Genomic DNA, 22,999 nt, shown 5'->3' with positions numbered 1-22,999 from the left:
CAAAACAATCCTGAAAAAAGAATAAAACTGGACTTAGGCTACCGGATTCCAAGACTGACCAAAACCCTACCAACATGGAGATAGTGTGGTGTTGGCATTGGGAGAGAACACAAGAGAGCCCAGCACAGACCTGCACATTCGATTCAACTGATTTCCAACCAATTTGCCTGGTAATCCCAAAGGCACAGTGATGTACATCCAACAAATGATACTGAGCATCTGGAAAGATGGGGGGGAATGGATCCCAACCCTTATCTCACCCCGTATGCAAAAACTAATTTGAGAAAAATCATAAACTTAAGTCTAAAACCCAGAACCAGAGGGTCCTAGGAGGAAACAGGAGAAAATATGATCTTAGGGTTGGCAAAGATGTTTTGGATGACACACGAAAAGAACTAGCCATCAAAGAAAAAAAGCAGAAAAACTGGACTTGGGAAAAATAAAATATTCAGCTCACCAAAAGACACTGTGGAGAAAACTGAACAGGCAATGAATGCATTTGTCCAACAAATGACTTGCATTCACAACACAAATATCTCAGTTGCCCACAGCTGCTGTGACAAATACCAGGACTGGTTGGCTTAAACAACAGGAATTTAGTATCTCCCAGTTTTGGAAGCTCCAAGTCCCAAAACAAGGTATGACCGGCTGTGTTTTGCGCACATAGTGGTCTGCCTGCAAACGCTGTCTGCCTCTGTCACAAGGCCATCCATGTCCTGTGTCCTCCAGCTCCTGCTCCCTGGGCACTGGCCTGTCTCCTTCTGCAGTTCCTCGGCTTAGAAGGTCTCCAGTCACACCAGGTGAAGGTTTACCCTGATCTGATCAGCCTCGTCTAAATGGATCTTCCAAGATCCTGTTCACCAATGATCCCACAGGACCAGGGACCAGGGCTCGCACAACACCTGATCCCAAAAGCCAGACGAAAACACAACACTATTCCCAGGACACTGGGTGAGTATTTAGAAAGGGCGTGCCTCGGGAGGAGAGGTAACTAAGCCTCAACTGGGCACAGCTCCAGACCCACCCAATAAATCTTTGAAACAAGACCTGAAAGGAGAAAACTGTTTCTAAGTCACTTCACTGCCCCAGAATAAACCTCAGCAATATTTACTAATATACAAAATTTTACCCTCAACAAGATAAAAATTCACAAATGTCTGGCATGCAAAAAAAAATTACCAGGCATGCAAAGAAGCAGGAAACTCTGAATCATTAAGGGAAGTTAAATCAATCATTGAAATTGATCTGGAACTGACACAGATGTCAGAATCAGGAGACAAGGGCATTAAAACAGCTATCGTAACTGTTCTTTGTATGATAAAAAAGTAGAGATAAGGATGACATAAAAAAAGAGAGACTCAAATCAAACTTCTACAGATGGAAACTACAACGTGTAAGATAAAAATACAGAGGGTTGGAGTAACAGCCTATTAGATGCTGCAAAAGAAAAGATCAGTGAACTTGAAGACTTTGCAATAGAAACTATCTAAAATGTAACACAGAGAGAAAAGAGCATTTGCAAAAATGACAAGAACATTGTTGAGGTGTGGGACAATCTCAGGCAAACTAACATAACTGGAGTCCCTAAAAGAAAGGGGAGCAAATGGGACAGAAAAAAATATTTGAAGAAATAGCCAACATATTCCTAAATTTGATGCTTTGCATTTCTGAGTTCCCCAGGTGCTGCTGGCACCAAGGACCACACTTGGAGAACCACTGGTCTAAAACTCTACAAGCAACTTGGCGATGCCAGATGGAGCAAGCAGTTATGGACCTTGGTGTCTTCTGGCCCTCACCCTGGGGGGACTGGCCGTGGCTCACCTGGCACTGTGAGCCAGGCAGGAGCCCACCTCAGCGTGACAGCCAGTCACCTCCACATTATTACAGTGGGTGAACAATTGTGTGCAGTAGAAAAGCCCAGCTGGGACTACCACTGATTCAGGGGCACAGGCCAAGTGCCAGAGTGGATGGAGCCAGGTAGCCATGGCCTGTTGCCTCATCCCCCTTGCTTCACCAGGGGTCTCCTGTCTACCTGCAGCCATCAGCCCCCACCCCCACCCCAACCCCCACACCAGGGTCTTACAGCAATGACTACACAACCTGCCCGTGCCCCATGACCCCTTTCTGTTCTGCCCTAGCCTGGGATGGCTGGAATGTTCCCAGCAGGCCCAGTGGCTCAGCTGTGCCCCTTTCACACTGGTACCCTACCCCACAACTTCCGGAGGTCATGGCAGCCCTGCTGAGATCCCCACCCCCCGGGTCTCCAAGCACTGGCCATCAGCTCCTGGCCAGGCCCTGGCTCAGTGCCCTCTGCGCAAAAGGCATCCAGAACTTTGAGTCCTCAGCCAGGGGGGTCTGCTTGCCATCCCCTCCACTCTGCACATCTAGGCATTCTGGGCGAGTCTCCATGCACGATATGAGAACCGGGCTTTTCAACCAGCCTGGGTCACAACTCAGAGCGGCTTTCCCTACCAGCCGACCCCCTGGCCAGCAGCGGCCCTGCCTCAGTCTCCCCTTGCTCCCAGACTCCTTCTCCACAGGCGCCAGGCTGACCCAAACTTAGGGGCACCCCCTTCCACCACCACGGGCCATGCACCCGCACAGGACCCCTTTTGTCTAAACTGCCCGTAGACCTTTCCGACCCCCACCCAGCTCGGGGGGGCTGGGGCTGCTTTGACAAACGCTGTCATACACTGGTTGTGTGAAATGACAAGCACTGATTTAGCTTACGCTTTCGGAGGCTCCAAGTCCCAGGTCCTGCCCTCTTCCCCAAAGTCTGCAGCCTTCCAGTGCCAGCGTTCCCAGATGCTCTGCCTGCACCTTTGTCTCTGCCATGGGCGAGCTCCCTGTCTCGTTTTGTGGGCGCCTCCCATTTCCGCTGACTTCCAGCTTCTGGTTCTCTCCGATTCTGGGCCCAGGTCTCTGCCCCTTATCAGGGCCCTGGGAATGCGGATGAAAACCCACCCACACCTGACCTGAAAATGACATCTTCTGGACATCTGGTGATCACGGATTACAACTGAGGGTGTGGCTTTCGTTGGGATACCTTTTCAACCTACCCACCCCCTGCTGCAGTTTTGGGGCCTGGGAGAACCCCCGGGACAGCAGGCTGACAAGGGGCAGGGCTGCGGGCACATGCCAGAGGCTCGGCTGGCGGCATCCGCACAGCCCCCGCAGGCTAGGGGTATTCCCTGCCCAGGTACCCCCGAGGCATGGGCAGGGGTCAGGCTGTCACCCCCACTTTTGCCCTAGCCGTGGCAGTGCCCAGCTCCCACCCGAAGGTGCCCAGCTGGGGTGAGGGGTGCCGATGCCAATATAAATATGTGCAAAGACAGACACAGACCCCCCCCATTTTGGCCACTTCCCCAGCGACCCGGTGTGGGCTGGCACCCCACAAATCTACACTACATCCCCTTTTAAGCGAATGGCTATGTCACAACAACTTGCTGGTCACTCTACTTGCTGCATGGTTTTTCTGTAAATCTACAACTGATCTAAAATAGAAAAACTAACCACGATCCTTTGCAGGGAAGCAGCCACTGCGTCTTCCAAGAGCCACATGGCCCTGGCGGGCAATCTAGGGGATGCCCAGTGCTTGCACTGCCACCCCATCCCTGGCCCCGGACCCTGACTTTGGAGCTGGACCCCACTGGGGGGGTCTCCCCTGGGTCCATTATACATTCCTGCGTCTATGCCCCACAGTGACCCAATTAATTGTGAAAAGGCCCCCGGGTTCCGAATGTCCACACCAGGCTGGGGGGGATGGGGCCAGGCCACGTGGGTCCCCGAGGAGAAAGACTCACCGCTGAGGATTTCATTGTTGTTCCCCCAAAATTCTGCTGACTTGGAAGGTCGGTGGTAGAACTCATCTCGGTTGGCTGCAAGGATGAGCCTGCAAGGAGACGAAACATGGCTGAAGAGCCCAGATGGAGGGAGAAACGGAACCACTTTATTTTTCCTCCCATTAAACAATTTGCCTCCGTGGCAAACCAGTTAAGTCACAGAGAGGACATGGACGCCCTCCCAGAATGCATGCTTGTACCCCAACTTCCACGACACGACCGGTGCCGGCAGCTCCAGGAGGGCATGTCCCCCCCCCCCCCCGTTCAGGGGCTCCAGTGTGGGCAGGTGGGACCCAGGCCCCTCCCGGCTTCCCCCAGCTCCCCCAGCCTCTCCCAGGCCCCCTGGTTCCCCCCAGTCTCCCACCCTCCCCCTGGCTCCCATCCAGCCTCCTCCAGCTCTCCCCAGTCCCCCTGGCTCCCCCTAGCTTCCTGGGAGACCCCACCAAGGAAAAGGGCAGATCACAGCATCCCCTTCCACCGTGCCCTGGGGGCTCCCTGGAAAAGTGGGCACGTCCCCCACAGCCACGGGTCACGCCACGCCAGGGCCCACCAGGTCCCCGCTCCCCGAGGGCCCTGCCTACCTTTGGGCTTGTTTTTGGGGGGAGGGGGCGTGTCTGCCATCTACTGGGGTTTTGCATTATGAATTCAGTGAGGGTCTACTGTACCAAGGAGGGGCGTCAGGAGTATTTCCCATGCCCTGGCTTTGAAGTAAGAAAGCTGAGCTGCAGCCCCAAAGAAGAAGAACAACGGGGACAGACAGGGACCGGTTGGTCCCGGGCCCCTGCAGCTCCAGCCTCCCGGGCTTCCCCAGGCGCCTCCCTGGTGGCTACCATGCGCACATACGCAGAGTGCCAGGGGCCACGTGGGGGCCACAGGCCCCATGAGCCAGGCTCGGGTGGGCCCCCCACCACGTGCGGGCTCAGGGCTGAGACCCCCAAGAGCTTCCTAAAAGCCAGTTCCGCCTCGGTGATGCTGGTTTTGGAAAACGGCAGCCCCTTGCTGTATAAGGAGAAATAACAATAGACGCCACATCAGTGGGCTTTGTTTGTTTGCTACTGTTTTTTTTATTGTGAGATATAGCATATGTCCAAAAAAGGCAATCCATTTCAAAGTAGGGTGTAACAAGTAGTTGTAGAACAGATTTCAGAGTTTGGCATGGGTTACAATTCCACAAGTTTAGCTTTTTACTTTTAGCTGCTCTAAGATACTGGAGACTAAAAGAGATATCAATTTAATGATTCAGCAATCATACGCAGTTGTTAAATCCTATCTTCTCTGTATAACTCCACCATCCCCTTTGATCTTTCAATCCCTCTCTTTAGGGGTATTTGGGCTATGGCCATTCTAACTTTTTTACATTGGAAGGGGCTGTCAGTAATATGGGGTAGGGAGATGGAACTATCTGATGTTCTGGAGAGGCTGGGCTAGGTTTCAGGACTCATCTGGTCCAGGGGCCCATTCTGGAAAATAAACTTAGTGCATGAAACTGTTATGGAGTTGCTAGACCAGCAGGTTTTTATTTTCTTTTATTTGAAACGGTAGTCATGCTCACAGAACACAACTTTCCCCATTTTAACCGTTTCCATGGCACTCATCACGTTGCTTCCAGCATCACCACCTGCTATCAAAACTTCTCCATTAACATAAACAGAAACCCTGCCCCCATGAAGCAAGGGTGCCCCACGTCCCCCACCCCGAGAACCTGTACCCCGCTTTCTGTCTCTGTGGATTTGCTCTTTCTGGAGGCTCCACGTAAACGACATTGCACGCTGGCTGTCCCTCATTCACATGCCACCACGTCCTCAGGGGCCACCCTTGCTGTCACCACGTCCGGCCTCCACTCCCTCCCGTGGCAGAATGGCGTGGCCTTGCATGAAGAGACACACTGTCCCCTCCCCCCCCCGCTGCCCCCACGTCTGCCCGGCTGCCCGCTTTCGACTCTCGGGGGCAAGGACAGGATCGCGGGGTCCCAGGGCAGAGCCCTGAGCCACGCATACAGGCATCTCCCCCTCCGCACCCCGGAAGCCCAGCAGGAGCCAAAAGTGGCCCCGTGGATGTCCCGTCCCCACCTACAGAGCCACATCCAGCCACCTGAACGACATGGCCAGGGCCCAGCCAGCCCGAGGGGGACTCTCGCTCCATGTCCATCCATCTGTCCATCCCCGGGCCACCTCTCATCCCCCTGCAAGCACTGCTCTCCTGAGCTCCGGCCAGGCCAGCGCCCCCACCAGGGCTGGGGTCAGACACAACGCAGCCAGACATTTCCTTTCATGGTGTGCCGGTTAGAATCTGGGGTGGACCCCAGAAAAGCCATGTCTTTTCATCCTCATTCAGTCTTGCTGGTGGGAGCTTTCTGATTGTTTCCGTGGAGATGTGACCCGCCCAGTGGTGTGTGGGACTTTTGATTAGGTAGGTTCCATGGAGATGTGACTCCACCCATTCAAGGTGGGGTTGCTCACTGGAACCCTTTAAGAGAAAACATTTCGGAAAGAGCCACAGAGCCCACACAGCCAGAGACCTTTGGAGATGAAGGAAAACACCCCCAGGGGAGCTTCATGAAACAAGAAGCCTGGAGAGAAAGCTAGCAGAGGTCACCATGTTTGCCACATGCCTTTCCGGTTGGGAGAGAAACCCTGAACGTCATCAGCCTTTCTTGAGTGAAGGTAACCTCTTGCGGGTGCCTTAAGTTGGACATTCTTACGGCCTTAGAACTATAAACTTGCAACTTAATAAATTCCCCCTTTTAAAAGCCATTTCGTTTCTGGTAGATGGCATTCTGGCAGCTAGCAAACCAAAACAGATGGGGTGATTTTGGGGAGGGGGGGCCACCTCAGTCGGAAGCTTCATCCTACAGCTGGCATCCTTTATGAGAGAATGAAATCCAGGCACAGAGAAAGAGAGAGAGAGAGCCCCAGAGGCAAGAAGCCACATCAGTGGAACCTGGAAGACAAGGGAGAGGCCAGAAGATGCTACCACGTGCCTGGCTTGGGGAAGCAGGAGTCACAGATTGCCAGCAGCCTGCCCCAGGAGGCCAACCTTTGGGAAGAAAGCACCGCCCTGCCAATGCCTTGATTTGGACGTTCTCTTCACCTCGAAACCATGAGTGAATAAGGTTCCGTCGTTTAAGCTGACCTATCACGCGGCATTTGCTCAAGCGGCCCAGGAAAGCGAAAGCCGGGTGTATCCGCTATCAACTGCTGTGTAACAAATGGCCACAAGCAGTGCAGCTGAGATGAAGCCTAGTTGTGGTCTCCGTGTCCGTGGGATACCAGCCACGAGTCCCTGATCGCTCCCAGGAGAGGGTGATATCATCCTGCCGCAGCTTTATAGGCATCGTCTTTACTGCCCATCTAGTTACCTTCCTTCCGTTTTTATTTTACAAGTGAGTGATGGGAGGTCATCTTAGGGAAGAGAATATCAGGCAGGGCCAGGGTGGCTTCTGGGAGTGACAGATGTGGCTGGCGCAGGACACAGTGACTCCTCCTCCCACGAGGACGTCTCCCCTGGTTGGAGAGGAACAGAGGTTCTGTTCCTGCTGCCATGTGGGAGCTCAGAAGCGGGCAGAAGGTGCAGGGAACACAGCATGGCCAAGGGCCACTGGGCTGTGACTGATTTCTTCACCCTTCATCGCCTGCTTAGAAACAGCAGAGCCGGACGCTCTCGATGCCATGTTCAGCCATCAGGGGTGGGTGCTGGAGAGTTGGGGAGGAAGAGACGGCTGCCTTGTCTGGGTCCGGGGTTTTTTCAGCGGGGCCCAGCACATGGCTTCAGGTGGTTTAATGGCAGGGCATCTCTGTGGAGATGTATCCCCCCAGCGGAATTTGCTGGCACCCTAGAGGACAGAGTCCCAGCAAGTCATGCCAGCACAGCACCTGGGGGGTTGGGTGGGTGGAGTAGTCCTCCATCAGCCCCTCCCCCCCCAGCCCATGCCCGCTGCTCCAACAGTGAGGAGGAGTAGGTGGAAGCTTGTGATGTCCCACAGCAAGCCTCCCTGTCGGGGGAGGAGTGGGGGGGGGGGAGGGCAGGGCCTCTGCAGCTCACCCCGGAGGGTGGGAGCTTTGTGGGCGCGTGTGTGTGCCGGCCAGGGGCAGGGCATAGTGGCCCACCCTCAGCTCCAGCCTGGGCCCTGGCAGCAGGCAACAGGCTCGTGTCCAGTCTTGCACAGTGACTCAACCCGGAGAAGCCGCTTGAATGTGTCAGATGGTTTCCAGGATGGACTTTTCAAAGGATGAGAGCTCCCAAGCCAGTTCCGCTGGTGCATGGTTTCAAATGTCATGTTTGGTGGTGGGTTAGATCTCAGGGCTGGTTCTCTATGCAGATAAATGCTGGGGTGCAGGGCTGGGTGAGGAGGAGAAAGTGGGGGGAAGAGGAGGGGAGTGGGGGAGGAGCGATAAGTTGGGGGAGGAGAGGAAATGAAGAGGAAGTAGGGGAAGGAGGGGGGCTGGGTGGCATCTGGCCCCCTTTCCTGCGTCTCCCCCTCTCTGGCTGCTCTCCTGGCTCCTGCCTAGACCTGGCTCCTCAGCTCAGCGGCCCCAGACCCCAGAAGCCACCCAGAGGACCCAGGGGACGTGCCCCCTCTGCCCCGCCCTGACCTCTCGACCCTCTCAGTGGGCCCCCCCCCCCCCGCTGCGTGCTCCCGACAGGCGTGTGCCCGATGTGTACAGCTGGTGCGGGGGTGGGGGGTGGGGGAATGGTGGGAATCCCCGCTCGGACCCCCCCCCGCCTGGAGGCGGCGGGGTCGCACGCATGCCGTGGTGGGCGGGGCCCGCGGGGCGGGGCGTGCACGGGGGTTTACCTGTAGGCGTTTTTGGAAGCCGGCCTGGGGTCGAACTTAAAGAAGATGATGCACATGGTCCCCGAGGGTCTGCGGGGAGAGGAGAGGAGAGAGGTGAGCCGAGGGCCGGGAGCTGCAAAACTCCACGCCCGCCACGCACGGTGTGCCGGTGTGGCCGGCTGCAGCCACCTCCCCGACGCTGCCATGCTCAGGGCTACCGTGCCGGGCGACCCGGGTGGCCAAGCGGGGTGGGGGGTAGGAGGTGGGGGGGTGGCCGTGGGCGATCGGCCCCCACCGGCGGCCTCCGGGCCCAGCAGGCACCATCCCAACCGAGGTGCTGATGCCGCGCCTGCGGGTGGGAGGGGGTCTCTGGAGTGCCCTGGGGGGGTGGAGTGGTGACACCACTGCTGGTAGGGGCACATAGAGCCCAGGGAATAAGGGAAAGGGGGGGAGCTGGGGTGTGCACACGCACGTGTGAGTCCACCAAGGTCTGTGCACAGGGAAGTGTGCTCATGTGTTTAGGTGCATGCACGCCTGTGTGTTCATGTGCGTGTGTGTACTTGTGTAAGCCACGTCTGTGTGTCTATGTGTGTACACATGCCTATGTTCTGAAGTGGGGGCACATGCATTTTCTGTGCATGTACACTCCTGGGCATGTGAGTTTGTGCATGTGTCTGTATGTGTGTGCATATCCGAGTGTGACTTCAGCGCATGTGTGTGCCCGTGTTTGTGTGCGTATTTGCATGTGCACTTTTGTGCATGGGTCTTTGTGCATGTGTTTTTGTGTGTGTATTTCTGTGCACGAGTTTGTGCGTGCATTCATGTGCACTTTTGTGCATGTGTGCATTTCTCTGCGCCTGTGTCCACGTCTGTGTTCACTTATGTGTTTGTGCATGTGTGTGCACCTCTGTGCACGGCTGTGTGCATTTCTGGGCACCCGTGTGTATGCGTGTGTCTGTGTATGTGTGTGCATTTCCGTGCATGTGTGATTTTGCTGTCTGGGTGTGCATTTCGTGCATGTGTTTGTGCATGTCTGTGTGTGTTTTGTGTGCATTTCTGTGCATGCTTAACTGTGTCTATGGATGTATTTGTGCATGCATTTCTGCACATGTGTGTGCACCCAGGAAGTCCACTGAGCTCTGGATGTCCTGTCCCGGGGGCCCCATGGATGGGGAGGGTCTGTGCCCTGTTTCCTATCCCACACAGCAGGGGCCGTGGAAACCCCAGCCAGGGCTGCATCTGTGCCCACGTCTGAGTCGGGCCATTGCTGGGGCAGGAAGCTCAGTGCAGGTGCTGAACTGTCTGAACCTGGCCATGGCCACTCCAGCTGCCTCCACCCCTGCCAGGGAGAAGCCACACAGTACCCAGGCAGCTGAGTGGGACACAGCCTCCGTTGGGGGCAGGGCCCTGAGTCCCAGTGGCCACACTCCCTCTTCCGGAAGAGCCTGAAACAGCCACGCCCCATTTCTGGAAGGAACCTTCTCAGGTTCAGTGTTTCCGCTCGCTTCCCGGCCCGACCTGCCACCTCAGCCTTGACCCAGAGGTGGACCTGCCCCCACAACCGGGCCCGAAGCCAAGTAGCTGGCACCCTGGGCCTGGGGCATAGTAGATGACAATCAGACAGTGGGCCTCCGTGGCCAAGGACGTGGCTGTGCCACCAGCACCGCTTTCTCGCTCCCTGGCCTGGCCCACAGAGATGGGGGTGCCAAGAACTTGCCCCACGATGCTGGCTGTCTCCTGCCCCCACTGTCCGCACACCCTGGGAGTCAGCGGTGACCTTGATGGGGGGAGACCGTGTCTGTAGGGGGGGCCACAGCCGGGTGGGAAACCAGTGCTGCCTTCCAAAGTGGGGGCACATGCCACTGGGAATGTCAGGAGGCACGCGGCCATTCCTGTCCTCCCCCAGGCACCTGTTTGCCTGCCATCACCAACTCAGGCCAAGAAGCAGGTATTGGCCGTGTACCACCTGTATCCCCCCAGCCCAGCTCCTGTGGCCCCCATGCTGTTCCCATGCCAGTCTCCCACCCCGAGGCCACCCGGTGGTGACTTAGGGCCCTGAGCGCGGGAAGTGGGGGGCGGGGGGCAGGCTTCTCGGAGCAGCCCTCTTGGTTCAAATTGATTCCAGGTGCTCAGAGAAAACACGGAAGCATCTAAGAGCAGCATGGAGGTGACATGGCCCTCTGGAACCAGGCCCACGTATCTGAGCATGGGGCCCAGAGTGACCGGCAGTCACAGCGGCTGTCCCAGGGCTCAAGCTTCAGCAGTCCCAGGGGCAAAGGGGACAGAAGACGAGGCCCAGGGTCCACCCGAGCAGAGAGCTAACAGGAGACCTTCCCCCAACTCAATGGGGACCCCCAAAGAGCAGCACTTACATGTAGGGTGATTCACCCTGGGGGGCAGATCCAGGAATGGCCCTGTTCTCGTTTGCCAGCTGCTGGAATGCAATACACCAGAAATGGAACGGCTTCTAAAGACGGGAATTTATTAAGTTGCAAGTTTACAGTTCTAAGGCCGTACAAGTCAATAGAAATGTCCAAATTAAGGCACCCGCAAGAGGTTATCTTCACTCAAGAAAAGCCGATGACGTTCAGGGTCTGTCTCCCAACTAGAAAGGCCCATGGTGAACATGGTGACATCTGCTAGCTTCCTCTCCAGGCTTCTTGTCTTATGAAGCTCCCCCGGGGGCATTTTCCTTTGATATCTCCAAAGGTCTCTGGCTGTGTGGGCTCTCGTGGTTCTCTTGTATCTCAAGACTTTTCCAAAATGCTTCTTTTAAAGGATTCCAGTAAAGTAACCAAGAGCCACCTGGAATGGGTGGAGTCACATCTCTCTCTAATCCCTCCCTCAATTGTGAGTTGCATCTCCATGGTGATGATCAAGTCTCTAACCTACAGTACTGAACAGGGATTAGAAGAAACGGCTGCCTCCATGAGGCGGATCAGGATTGAAAGATGGCTTTTCTAGGGTACATCATCCTTTCAAACTGGCACACGCCCAGAAATGGCGAGCAGGTCCTGGGACGCTGGGCCACAGGTGGCCGCCCCCAAATGGCCAGGTCCACAGCGCTGGGTCCTGGGGCTCCCACGTTCAGAGCAAACAGAAGAGTCTCTGGAGGAAAACGTCTTTGTCCTAGACCTCGAAGAAGCTTCTCAAGCTGCTTTTCAGGCCTGAGTGGTCCACAAGCTAAAAGAAGAGTCGTGCACAGAGCGAGCACGGCACAATGCGGGAAAGCCAGCAGGACGGCGCAGCAGGCAGCCCACCCCCGGGGACGCCAGGCTCCAACGACAGAACGACTCTGAGAGAAGAAACAAAAAGAAGCTTCGACGCGGCTGCCAGGAAGAGGAAACGATAAAGTCAAGGAGGAGATTCGCAAAGCCCCAGAGCAATGTGGATGAAAGTTAAGGCGAAGGGCAGAGCAGGCAGACGGAGCTGCTGAGAAGGGCCGGCAGGGGTGTCTGGGTGTGTGTTGAGCCCTCATGGGCAACCTGTGGAGCTCCTGGCACCCATTACAGTGACCCTCAGTCCAGCCAGAAGCTGCAGGACCTTCACCCGGGGAAACCCCTAAAACCATCCTGGAAGACCAGATTGTGCTGTCTGTAGCTGGGCTGGCTGAGGCTGTGGGGAGGGGGAAATGGGGGCTGCCAGCCCACCCCTACTGCAGTCCCACTGACCACTGTGGCAGGGGAGCCCCCAGTGGGGGAAGCTCTGACCTGGAGGTGCCCGGGGTGGGGGGCTGTACCCAGCTGGGGCTGTGTGGCCCCGATGAGGCTGCCGGTGCCTGGATGCCAGGCCCCTGCCCACCCTGACCAAGGCAGGGTGGCCTTCCAGGAATCGAGAGAGGGCTCCATGCTCGTGGGAGGAGGTGGGTAGCAGAGGACATTGGGGGGGAAGGACCAGAGGAAAGCCAGCTCCTGGGGAGGCACCGTCAGGAACTGCCTTTCTCTCCAGGCCTCGCCCCCCCCAGCTCGAGCCAGGCCGTGGCCTGCCGGCCCCTCCACCCAGTCCCGGGCCCCCAGCCAGGGGTTCCCTGGCCTGGCCCTCCTCCCGCCCCAGGCCCACCAGGGAGTCCCAACACCCCGCCCCTGGGACGGGCACAGGCACAGCGTCCTGCCTTCGCCCTGTACCCTCTGCCCTCCTTGGGGGAGGTGGGCACGGAGCTGCTGCCACGGCTGCCCCCTGGGATGGCCCCAAGGCCTGGGGTGACAGCTGACCCCACGGGAGGGGGCACACGGCAGCCCCACACCCTGCAGGTGCTTCTGTGGGACATGAGCACCCCTCCTCACCCCCATGCCCCCTTGTCTGGCAAACAGCAAGCAGGTGGGAAACCAGGTGACGGAGAATGGGGTGCAGCTTACCCCAAGGGGGTTGGGAAGGGGACAGCAGAGGTCACAGACACAAACAGAGCCCAGGTGGAGCATGCCCGGGCACCCCCGGGGCTCACACCCCGCCCTCAGCATGCCCAAGTCCTGACAGAAAGACCCAACGGCATGAGCTGGGAAGAGAACAGCCCCTCTTCCACTGCAGCCCAGCCCCCGGCCCCACTCCATCACCTGCAGGAAAGCACCATTCAGCACCCCACTTCCCCACAAACCCGCCACCCTAACTCCCACCCCCACCCAATGACCCGTCACCCCAGCCCCACCCCCACCCATCACCCCAGCTTCCATCCCCACCCAATGACCCTTTACCCCAACTCCCACCCCCACCCAATGACCCGTCACCCCAACTCCCACTCCCACCCAACAATCCCGTCATCCCACCCCCACTTCTGGTCCACTGACCCTATCACCCCAGCTCCCACCCCCAGCCCCCGCCCACTGACCCCTGGCCAGGAAGCGCCCTGAGCCGGGACCATCTGCTCAGCGGCACCATCGAGGACCCTTGCTGGCAGGAAGTGTCCACCCTCTCCGAGAAGGGCCTCCACCCACCACCTTCCCCAGCCCCGTGCAGGACGCCTGGCCACGGCGAGGTGGGTCCAGCTCTCGGTGAAGAAGGAGGGTGGCAACTGGGAGTGATGCTCGAGCTGCAGAGGGCAGAGGCCGGCAGGGGAGCGCGTGAGGAGCCCGGCATAGCCCACGAGGCTGGCATAAGGGTTTGGAAACGGACACCCCACGCCACAGGATGGTCAGTGTAAAAAGGAAGCGGGTGGCAATGGGTGATGAGGAAGACTGGATGGGGACTGTCACCAGAAGGAAGGCAGAAGGGAAGACAGGCTGTAAACTGAGCGGGACCCAGAGTGAGTGATGACGGCAGCGAGTTGTACCAACATAGTGTTTGCACGATTGCAACTAAAACAAACATACCTGTGTCACTATTACCCGGTGTTAACAATAGGGTTGCATGGGGGAAAATACTACTAAGGCAAACTAGGTGCTACCTAACAGAAACACTGTAACATACTTTCATTTATGGTAACAGAGGCACCAAAGCAGAGCTGAAAGTCAATCACAGGGAGTGTCTAGTTTGCTAGCTGCCGGATTGCGATATACCAGAAACGGGATGGCTTTTAAAAGGCTGAATTTATCAAGTTGCAGATTTACCGTTCTAAGGCTGTGAGAATGTCCCAATTAAAGCAAGTCTATAAAAATGCCCAAATTAAGGCACCCACAAAAGGTTTACCTTCATTCAGGAAAGGACGATGCCGTTCAGGGTTTCTCTCCCAACTGGAAAGGCATGTGGCAAACATGGTGACGTCTGCTAGCTTTCTCTCCAAGCGTCTTGTCTCATGAAGCTCCCCGGGAGCATTTTCCTTCTTCATCTTCAAAGGTCCGTGGCTGCGTGAGCTCTCATGGTTCTCGTGGCTCTCTCCAAAATGCTTCCTCTTTTAAAGGATTCCGGTAAACCAATCAAGAGCCACCTGGAATGGGCAGAGCCACATCCCCATGGAGATAATCTAATCAAGTTTCCAGCCTGCAGTGCTGGATAGGGATTAAATGAGAGGCTGCCTCCATGAGATGGATCAGGATTAAACGTGGCTTTTCTAGGGCACATCATCCTTTCAAACCGGCACAGGAAGAGATAAAGGGGAGGGTTTTTTTTTTCTTCCAGAAGAATGTAGAATGTTCTCATAGCCATGGGAGTGGCAAGTACATACCTCTATGATCATTCCAGGAGCCAGTGACTATACGCTCTGGCTGAATTATATGGTATGCAAATAAAACTGATTATCTTTTTTTAAAGGACAATACTCTTAAGGCCGACGAAGCCCGAATCGCATTTCCCCGTGCCATCTGAGAAAAGCGGCGAGAAAATGACGTGATGGAAGGACAGACCTGGGCAAGGATGGGAGGGGACGAGGCCCTGCACCCACGGCATCCCACGACCTTGCGGGCAGCGGCGACAAAGAGCTGCTCCCCACACCTTCCCTCCTGCCGCCCCCACCACCACCCACTGACCGCACAGCCCCCATGAGGAGTGGGCTGGGATTGGTGCCCCATCGCCCTGGCTATCAGAAGCATGGTGTCACATCTGGAAAGTTCAACTAACCTTTCTGCTTGCTGGACATGGCGAGGGCCTGGGGTCCCTGCCCGGTTGCCACTGCTTAGCCAGCGATGTGTGGCAAGGCAGCTGGGGATGCTTCCAGGGTGGGGCCTGGGTGTGGACTCGTGAAGTCCAAGGGTGGCACCGGCCCAGCTCGCTGTGAATGCCCGGAGCCCTCGCTGGGCTCTGCGGGGCTGGGCCCCCCCAAAGCCACCTGCACGCCGTGTCTGTTCCATGAGCGGCGAATGCTTTCTTCCCTCCGGATCCCACCCTCCACCTGAAGCTGCCTTATCCGAAGGGAGTGTGTTGACCAAGCGCAGGGACCCGGGCAGGTATGTGTTCACCAGTGTACACAGCGGCGGCATTATTCACAAATGTGCGAAGGTAGAAGCATCTCAAGCGCCCACTGCATGATCGGATAACAGGAGATGTGGGCTATTCGCATGGCAGAATATTACTCAGCCGTGAAAAAGGAAAGAAGGTCTGCAACGTGCGGCAACACAGAGGAAACTCGAAGACATTGTGGTGGTGAGTGGAATACACCATTCACGGAGAGAAAAAGTGGCTTACAGGTTGCCGGGCCCTGGTGGGGAGGGGCCTGGGGAGTTGATGCAGGATGGGTCTGGGGTCTCTGTTTGGGGTGATGGGAATATCTTGATAAAGGACAGTGGGTGGGTACTGCAAAAGTGTGACGGGAACCCATACGGCCGAATTGCTTACAGCATGGTGGAAATAATTACCATCGCGTTATATGTTACTACGATGAAAACTAAAGGGAGAACAGAAGTCTCTAAGCCTCATGGTGTCCCCGAGACGAATCTGCCAGGTGGGCAGGCCTGTGACCTGCTGGCACAGTGGCCTCGGGACATGGCTGAACCCCCGTACCCCACCAGGTACATGCCCTTCATGGAAGTTCGCCTCCACATGGAGTGAGCCTACAGTCCAGGGACCTTCTGAAGATTGAGGTGTGGCCCGCTTGAGCAGGGTGGGGCTCATAAAGAGCACCAAGAAGTCACAGAAGCAAGAGGAGAGGACGTCATCACAAGACAGGGACAGGAGCTCAGGGACCCCAAGGAGCGCCGGGGTGCCACAGACCAAGCCTGGCCTCGCCGCTGCTCTGGCTTTGGACTTGGGACCCCAGAACCAAGGGCCAGTCTGTTGGGAGGGCAGGTCTCCCCCCGGACCCCCAACTGCTCAGCTGAGCCCACTGGCAGTGCACACAGCCGTGGAACCGCATGGACAGACCTGGAGCGGGGAAGAGAAAAATGGACTGTATGCTCCCGAAGCTGCCTAAATGGAGAGACTACACCCCCCTGGTCCCCTGCTGGCTTCCACAACATTCCGTGGGCAGGGAGAGGAGGGAGAGGAGCTGGGAATGGAACTGGGTGCCAGGGCTGCTTTGAGGCCCCCCCACGGTGCAGCTGAGCCTGAGCACAAGGCAGCAGGAGGGGACGGTGAGCTGGCTGGACACCGAGCCTCAGCACAAAACTGCCAAGGCACACGGGAGCCAAGCTGGGCCCAGAAATGCAAGATGCGGGGAATGGGGTCGGCCCACGTGGGGGGTCCCCCACAGCCACCTCTGACTGCCCCCCCCAGGAGGGGTGGCAGGCAGCTGGGGACGGCCCTGGAGAAATGTAAAAGCACCGAGTCATCTTCCCCATTGCCCCAGCTGCTGGTGGCGGCCAGCAGGGGTGACAAACGCACACAGGAACCTGCTGTCGCGGTTCCGTCATTGGCAGGACATCTGTAAATATTCCGGGGCCAGACCCGCCACAGCCCTCCGACCCCCACCCACCGGAAGGCCCGCGTTTGCACTTTGCCATCTGGGCTGCGAATCAGCCTTTCACCGCCGCTCGTTTCCTCCCCCGAGCCCGGCCCCACTGTGGCCACCACTGTCCGCGGGGCTAACAAGGCCAGCAGCGTCCCCCGCAAGCCTCGAGCGGGGGACATGTGGGCACCTGATGTTGGCAGGTGCCCTGGGGAGCGGCTGCCTCTGGCCTGGTCATATTAAAGCATGCACAGGTTATTTTTGTCATGCAAAAAAAGTTAAGGAGAAAAGACAGGCCGATGGGTGCACCGGTATCCACGAGGGCAACCTTTGGCTGCCACGGGGTGGGGCTGGCAAGGGCTCTGCTGTGACCTCCTGTGCTGACTCAGCAAATCATTAACGAGCAGACTGCAGCGTCAGGGACAGACAGGGGCCTTCTCCAGGAAGCCCGCCAGGCTTCCTCACCTGGGGCTGTTTCTCTCCCCAAACCCATTTTGGGGTCCCCATGAGGCTGTCTCAGAAAGAGCCCATTGAGGGGGTGCTGGGGAGGGAGGGCCAGGTCTGCCCCCAGCAAGCTCGACATAGAGCGTGACAGTGGGCACGGAAGAAAGCCCTGGGGCACAGCAGGTACCTCAGGACACAGTAGGACCCCAGGACACCGTAAATGATCCCAGCAGTCATGAAGCCCAATGGGGAAGCAGCCACCAGTGGAAGCACCAAGGGGTGCCCAGTGCCCAGGGAACAGGCCGGTCCGGCACTGCTGACAGCAATTGGCTGTGATCAGAGGGGACTGTCACCTCACCCCACTGGAGGACTGTAAACCCATGCTGGCAGGGGTCCAGGGGCTCCACTGCACTGCCCCACCCCACCCGGAGTCCCGGGGACCTGAGTCAGGAGCAGAGGCTGTGCTGGCTCCCGCCACCCAACACACTGCCCACCACCCCGGCCCGGCCTGCCTTGCCCTTCCCCAGCGGCCCCGCCACCCAGCCGGCCACCAACGAAGGTTTCTGGGAGCCAGGCCCAGGAGCCACCGAGGGCCTGGCCAGAATGACCTTGAGAGCACATTTGTCCCCTTGGCCAGAATGTTCTCCACGGCTAATCTCCATTGCCTGAGCCAGTGGACACCCCTCCAAAGGAGTCCTAGGGGCTAAGGGGTGGGGGGGGGGGAGAAAGCAGGCAGGTGGTGCCCCATGGTGGGGGCTGTGAGCCCAGACAGAGTGGGCTGCGGCGGGACCCCCATGCTCAGTTCTGGGTCCCCTCCAGGGGAAGGGGAGCTGGCCCAAGTGCAGAGGGGGGGATCAAAAGCAAGGTCCAAACCACCCAGCGCTCTGGCCGGTGGGGAAGCTGGGGCGCACAGGAGGGGACGTGGATAGGCCAGGACCCGGGCCTGGAGCACCCAGACCCGCTCCCGAGAGCAGCATGGGGCTGTCCGATGCCCCAGGCACGGAGGCAGGCCCAGGCGCAGGGATGAGCCAGCACTTGGCCGTCCCATTCGGACGCAATCAGCTATCACCCCGTGACGACGGCCCCAGCCGCCCCGCAAGGACCATACCCTGCCCCCAGCCCCGCCGGCCTCAGTTTCCCCGCGCCGAGTTCCCTCCACCCCCGCCCGGCTGCCCGCGGCCCCCGCGCCCCGTTTCCCAGCCCCCCAACCCCCGGCGCATCGGGAGCGCTCCGGCGGGGTCCGGCCTCCCCGGATCCGACAGCATCCCGCTCCACGTCTTGCGAGTGGGGAAACTGAGGCCGGACGGACGGAGCGCACGCCAGGAGCGCACGCCAGGAGCGCACGCCAGGAGCCCACGCCGCACTCACCCGCAGTTTCCGCAGCCGCCGACTTCCGGGTGCCAGGCCCGCAGCCGCCACCGCCCGGGCCCCGCCCCCCCCGGCCGCAGCCCACTCGCCATTGGGCCGCGCGGAGAGGGGCGGGGCGGCGCGCCGCGAGCCGGCACCCGGTTGGCCGCTCGCGCCGTCGCTCCCGGTGCCCCCCCTGCCGGGACTGCGCAGATGTCCCCGCGCTCGCGACCCTCGCCACCCCCGCGACGATCGCAGCCCCAGCCCTGTCCCTCGCGGCCAGGGCACTCCTGAGGTCTAGGCTCCTCCCACCCAGGTTACCTGGCTGCCCGATGGCCTCCCTGGGCGCCTAAAAGGGGCGCTCACTTTCCAACCCCCTCCAGGCTGGGAACCCATCTCCCACTCCTGGCACCCCTCCCTCCCAACCACAGTCTCACCCGGCCCCTGGACCTGGCCACTCCTCTCCTGGGCTCCCCTCCCTTCTCCCGAGAGTCCCCAGGTCAGTCTAACCCGTGCAGGTCCCAGTCCCAAGGATGAGGGCAAGCGGGCGGGTGAGAAGCGAGGAAGGGGCTGGAGGGAGGACACCCAAGAGAGGGGACAGGAGGGCTGGCCCTGGCTGGGGGCCCCATGCCCAGAGGGGAAAAGGCCCAGAGATACATGCCATTTCTTGCCATGACAAGGGTGACAGGTACTGGAGGGACGAAAAGAACAGGCTGGGTGCTGCCAGCGGTGTGTCCATCTACACTTTACAAGTGTGTGCCCCGAGCCCACCTGAGCTCAGTGCTTGCACGGCAGGACTGGCTCCCCAGCCCTGCGTCCCTCCTGCCCCTGGCCCTTGATGGCCAGGCCATGTGCACACGAAGTTATTCAACCCGGACCGTGTTAAAGGGCTGCGGTTGGAGAGGAGGGGCCGTGAGGGTGATGGGGTGGGGGAGGCAGGGGAGGTGGGGGGGCTGACCCTTTGGGTGCGCTGGGCAGGCAGGGGTGAGGGCTGCTGTTGGGTCCTCTCCACCCAGGCCGAACCCCTTCGCCGGTGCCGGTCCGGTCTACAGCAGGCATCTAGTGACAAGGGCCAGCGGGTCTTAGGTGAAGCCGTTAAGGGCCCAGTAGGTGCCAGGACAGGTGGACCGTGGACTTGAGGGTGGAGTTGAAGAGCGGGATGGTGGCATGATAAAAGCAAAGATCAGAGGAAGCCAGAGGACACTGGAGTGCCAGCCTTTGTACTCCACGACACAGCAGCCCAGCAGGGGAAAGAGGCTCCAAGCAGGTTCCGGAATGCCATGTCATTGAACAATTTGATTGAGAACTTGACCTACAGGGACTTGGTTTTGAAGGCTGGGGTGGGGAATAAGACTCCCATCATCCTTTGCCCCCAGTCCGGTTCTCGGGGGAGGGGGGCAAGGCGTACCCCCACACTGGCACCCACACCCTCAGGCCTGCCAGAGCTGGAGCTCGGGGCCCAGCCGCGATCTGACATCCAGCACCGGCAACCCAACTGTGGGTGCCATGTGGCGCCCCATAATGCACACCTTGTGAAACTTGGGGCTCAGGGAGAGGAAGGGGCCTGGCTGGTGGTACTCAGCAAAAGGCGCAATTCGAACACAGACCCGCCCAGCACCCACTCTCGTGCTGCCTACCCTTCCTGGAGGAACCCAACAGAAGCCCTCTGTGGCCTGGGGACCGTGACCTGTGGGAAACTGACTCTTCCCAACACACCGGCCTCCCTTTCCCCCAGCAGCGAGAAACCTGCTGGGCTGATGTCAGGGGTCTTCCTTGGTGGCAGCTGGACTCTCAGTCTGTTCAGCCAGTAGGCAGTGGTGTTGGACAAGGACGACCTGGGACTTGGGGATGAGTGGCCGTGCCCTGGACTATAGGGTCAGCTGCCACAGAAGAGCGAGGGAGCGGCCAGCCGAGCCCTCGTGGGCAGTGCTTGCCTCCTGTCCACAGGAGGACACAGCCATGCCTTGGCGAGACAGAGGTTTAAATGCTACAGGGCCGCAAACGGATGTGGCCCTGTGCCAGCCCCCACCCCCAACCTCCCCCCCCTCCCCATCTAGTGGGAGCCGATCAGAGGCTCACCAATATCCTCTCCAGCTGTCACCACTGAGGAGGTGGCAATGCCAGACAAGAAGGTCTCAGGGAGGGGCAGCTGAGCCCTGGAGGTCTCGGGGCTGGAACGGGGACCCACTGCCACTGGCCTCGGATTACACACATGCTTGCTGTGCCAGTTTGAAAACATCATGTACCCCAGAAAAGCCACGTTTTAATCCTGGTTCGATCTTAATCATCATTCAATACTGTAGGGCAGAAGTTTTTGATCAATTTATCTCCATGAAGATGTGGCACACCCACTTGCGGTTGACCTTTTGATTAGAGGGAGATGTGACTCCACCCATTCCAGGTGGGTCTTGATTTAGTTTACTGGAATCCTTATAAAGAAGAAACATTTTGGAGAGCGCAGGAAACATCAGAGCCAACTTCAGAGCAGAACTGACACAGATGCCGACACTTGGAGAACAGAGACACGGATGTTTGGAGATATTTGGAGCCCAGCGGATGTTGCCATGAGATGTTAAGCAAGCCAGAACCTGGAGGGAGCCAAGGAAAAACAAGAGATGAAAGCCAGCCCCATAGAAGCCAAGTGAAGCGCCCCCACAGGGACAGAGGCTGAAAGCAGTGGAGCCCAGGAGCAAGGGACCAGCAGATGCCAGCCACGTGACTCCCCAGCTGACAGAGGTGCTCCTGACCCATCGGCCTTCCTTGAATTAGGGTATCTTTTCCTGGATACCTTAGTTTGGACATTTTTATAGGCTTAGGGCTGTAAACATGTACCTTGTTAAATGCCCCTTTTAAAAAGTGTTCTGGTTCTGGTGGAGTGCATTTCGGCAGCTCACAAACTAGCACACTTGCACAGGGCGCTCATAGCTCCTGCACCTGTTGGAAAGTTCTTCCTGACATCCAGCTGTACCCTGTCCCTCCCTGTGGCCTGCCCCAAGGCTGTCCCTACTGAGTAGCCAAGTGGGGAGGGTGGGACAGAAGGAGGAGACAGGGCAAGTGGTGGAGCCTGTCTCGTCCGCTCTCTGTCCCCAACCCCAGCCTGCAGCACGAGTGACAGTGGGCAGACTGCCAGATGGTGGACTTGTGTTTGAGCCCACGGGTTATCCTTCTGATCCCCTGTGGGCAGTTGGTGATTTGGCTCCGAACAGAGTCCTGTTCTGGGGAGTCGGGGTGGGGGCAGACAGCTGGTCTCACCCAGTCCCAGGGTGTCCTCCAATGGCTGACCTGGACAGTTGTCCCCTCTTTCTTGGCAGCCCTGTCCCACCACCAGCAGCAAATGTGGGGGGAGGAGGCCATGCCAGGCTGGGGAGGGGGGGGTCACTGCTGGGGAGTGGGCCTCCGGGAAGCTACTCCACCCCCTACATTCCCAATTTCCCCATTTAGACCTTGTGTGGCACAGGTGGGCACAGCTGAGCTAATTAAACCCATTTCTAAATAGAGGAAAGCGACCCACTACACACATACACAGCCCACATGGCAACCAGGCCAGAGTCACCTCGCTCAGGGGACAGTGAAGGTGGGGTCCTCAGTTCCTTCCACCCATCTGGAGCTGTGGGCAACATCCCCCTGCCAGGGGTGCCAAATGGCTTTTGCCTCAAATGCCAACTTCAATCTATTGGTAGGGGCTGCCTGGCTCTGAGACTTGGAATCGATTCACCATGTCTGCAGGGGCACAGTTGACCCCATGTTGGTGTCAGCTCTGCGTCCTGCCCCAGGTCCAGACCAAGCAAGTGTCGGGTGAACGCACTGGCCTCCTCGATGTGGGTCAACAGGACATGAGAGCCTGGTTTCTGGTCAGGAAGCACGGCCACTGGGGCTGGCAGGAGCTGCGTGGCTCTTTGGGTGGCAAGCCAAGGGACAGTTCATCCTCAGGTGTGGATCTGGACAGACATAATCAAGAGGGTGCCATGGTCACTGACCGAGGCATCTTGGGGAAGCATCCCGAGCAGCCCGGGGGAGCCCCCACACCACAAAGTTAAGCAGGGCTGGCTGGGGTGCAGGGTCACAGGTGCCCAGTGTCCTGGCAGGGATGAGTTGGCATCTTCACCTGCAGGGAAATGCAATCTGTGTGCAACTCAACACGCCCTGGCTAAAGCCCAGGGCCTGCCTCGGATCCAGGTCAGTCGAGAGAAAACCCACTCCTAAATCCCAGAGCCAGTCAGGGAGCTGTTGGGGTGCAATGGAGGAGGTTGGCAGAAGTGCCCCACAGTGAGGGTTCTGCAGGATGAGACAGCCCCAAGGTGTCAGTGGATTCAGGCTTGCTGTGGGCACGGCAGGGCGGACGTG

The 22,999-nt window shown here is 58.3% G+C and overlaps 1 protein-coding gene across 5 annotated transcripts in view; it reads right to left on the bottom strand.

Moving 5' to 3' along the window:
- The window catches only part of TANGO2 (transport and golgi organization 2 homolog), a 40,322-nt gene extending 21,561 nt beyond the window's left edge, over positions 1–18,761 (bottom strand). Inside the window, exons 1-3 of one of the 5 annotated variants that reach the window (XM_077160385.1) lie at positions 18,677–18,761; positions 8,638–8,706; positions 3,804–3,892 (exon numbers count right to left, since the gene is read on the bottom strand). In XM_077160385.1, coding sequence (XP_077016500.1) covers positions 3,804–3,892; positions 8,638–8,693 — 145 coding nt within the window. In that variant the 5' untranslated portion in view covers positions 8,694–8,706; positions 18,677–18,761. Of the gene's footprint in view, positions 1–3,803; positions 3,893–8,637; positions 8,707–10,988; positions 12,606–14,235; positions 14,982–18,676 lie in introns of those variants that run through there. The other 4 variants (XM_077160384.1, XM_077160387.1, XM_077160388.1 and 1 more) reach the window with 4 other exon arrangements.
- Positions 18,762–22,999: the final 4,238 nt, after the last annotated feature.

This window comes from Tamandua tetradactyla, chromosome 5 (genome assembly GCF_023851605.1).
Source record: "Tamandua tetradactyla isolate mTamTet1 chromosome 5, mTamTet1.pri, whole genome shotgun sequence".
In the NCBI taxonomy this organism is placed as follows: Eukaryota; Metazoa; Chordata; class Mammalia; order Pilosa; family Myrmecophagidae; genus Tamandua; species Tamandua tetradactyla.
The sequence above is the reverse complement of the archived record's forward strand: the minus strand, read 5'-3'. Positions and strand labels throughout refer to the sequence as shown.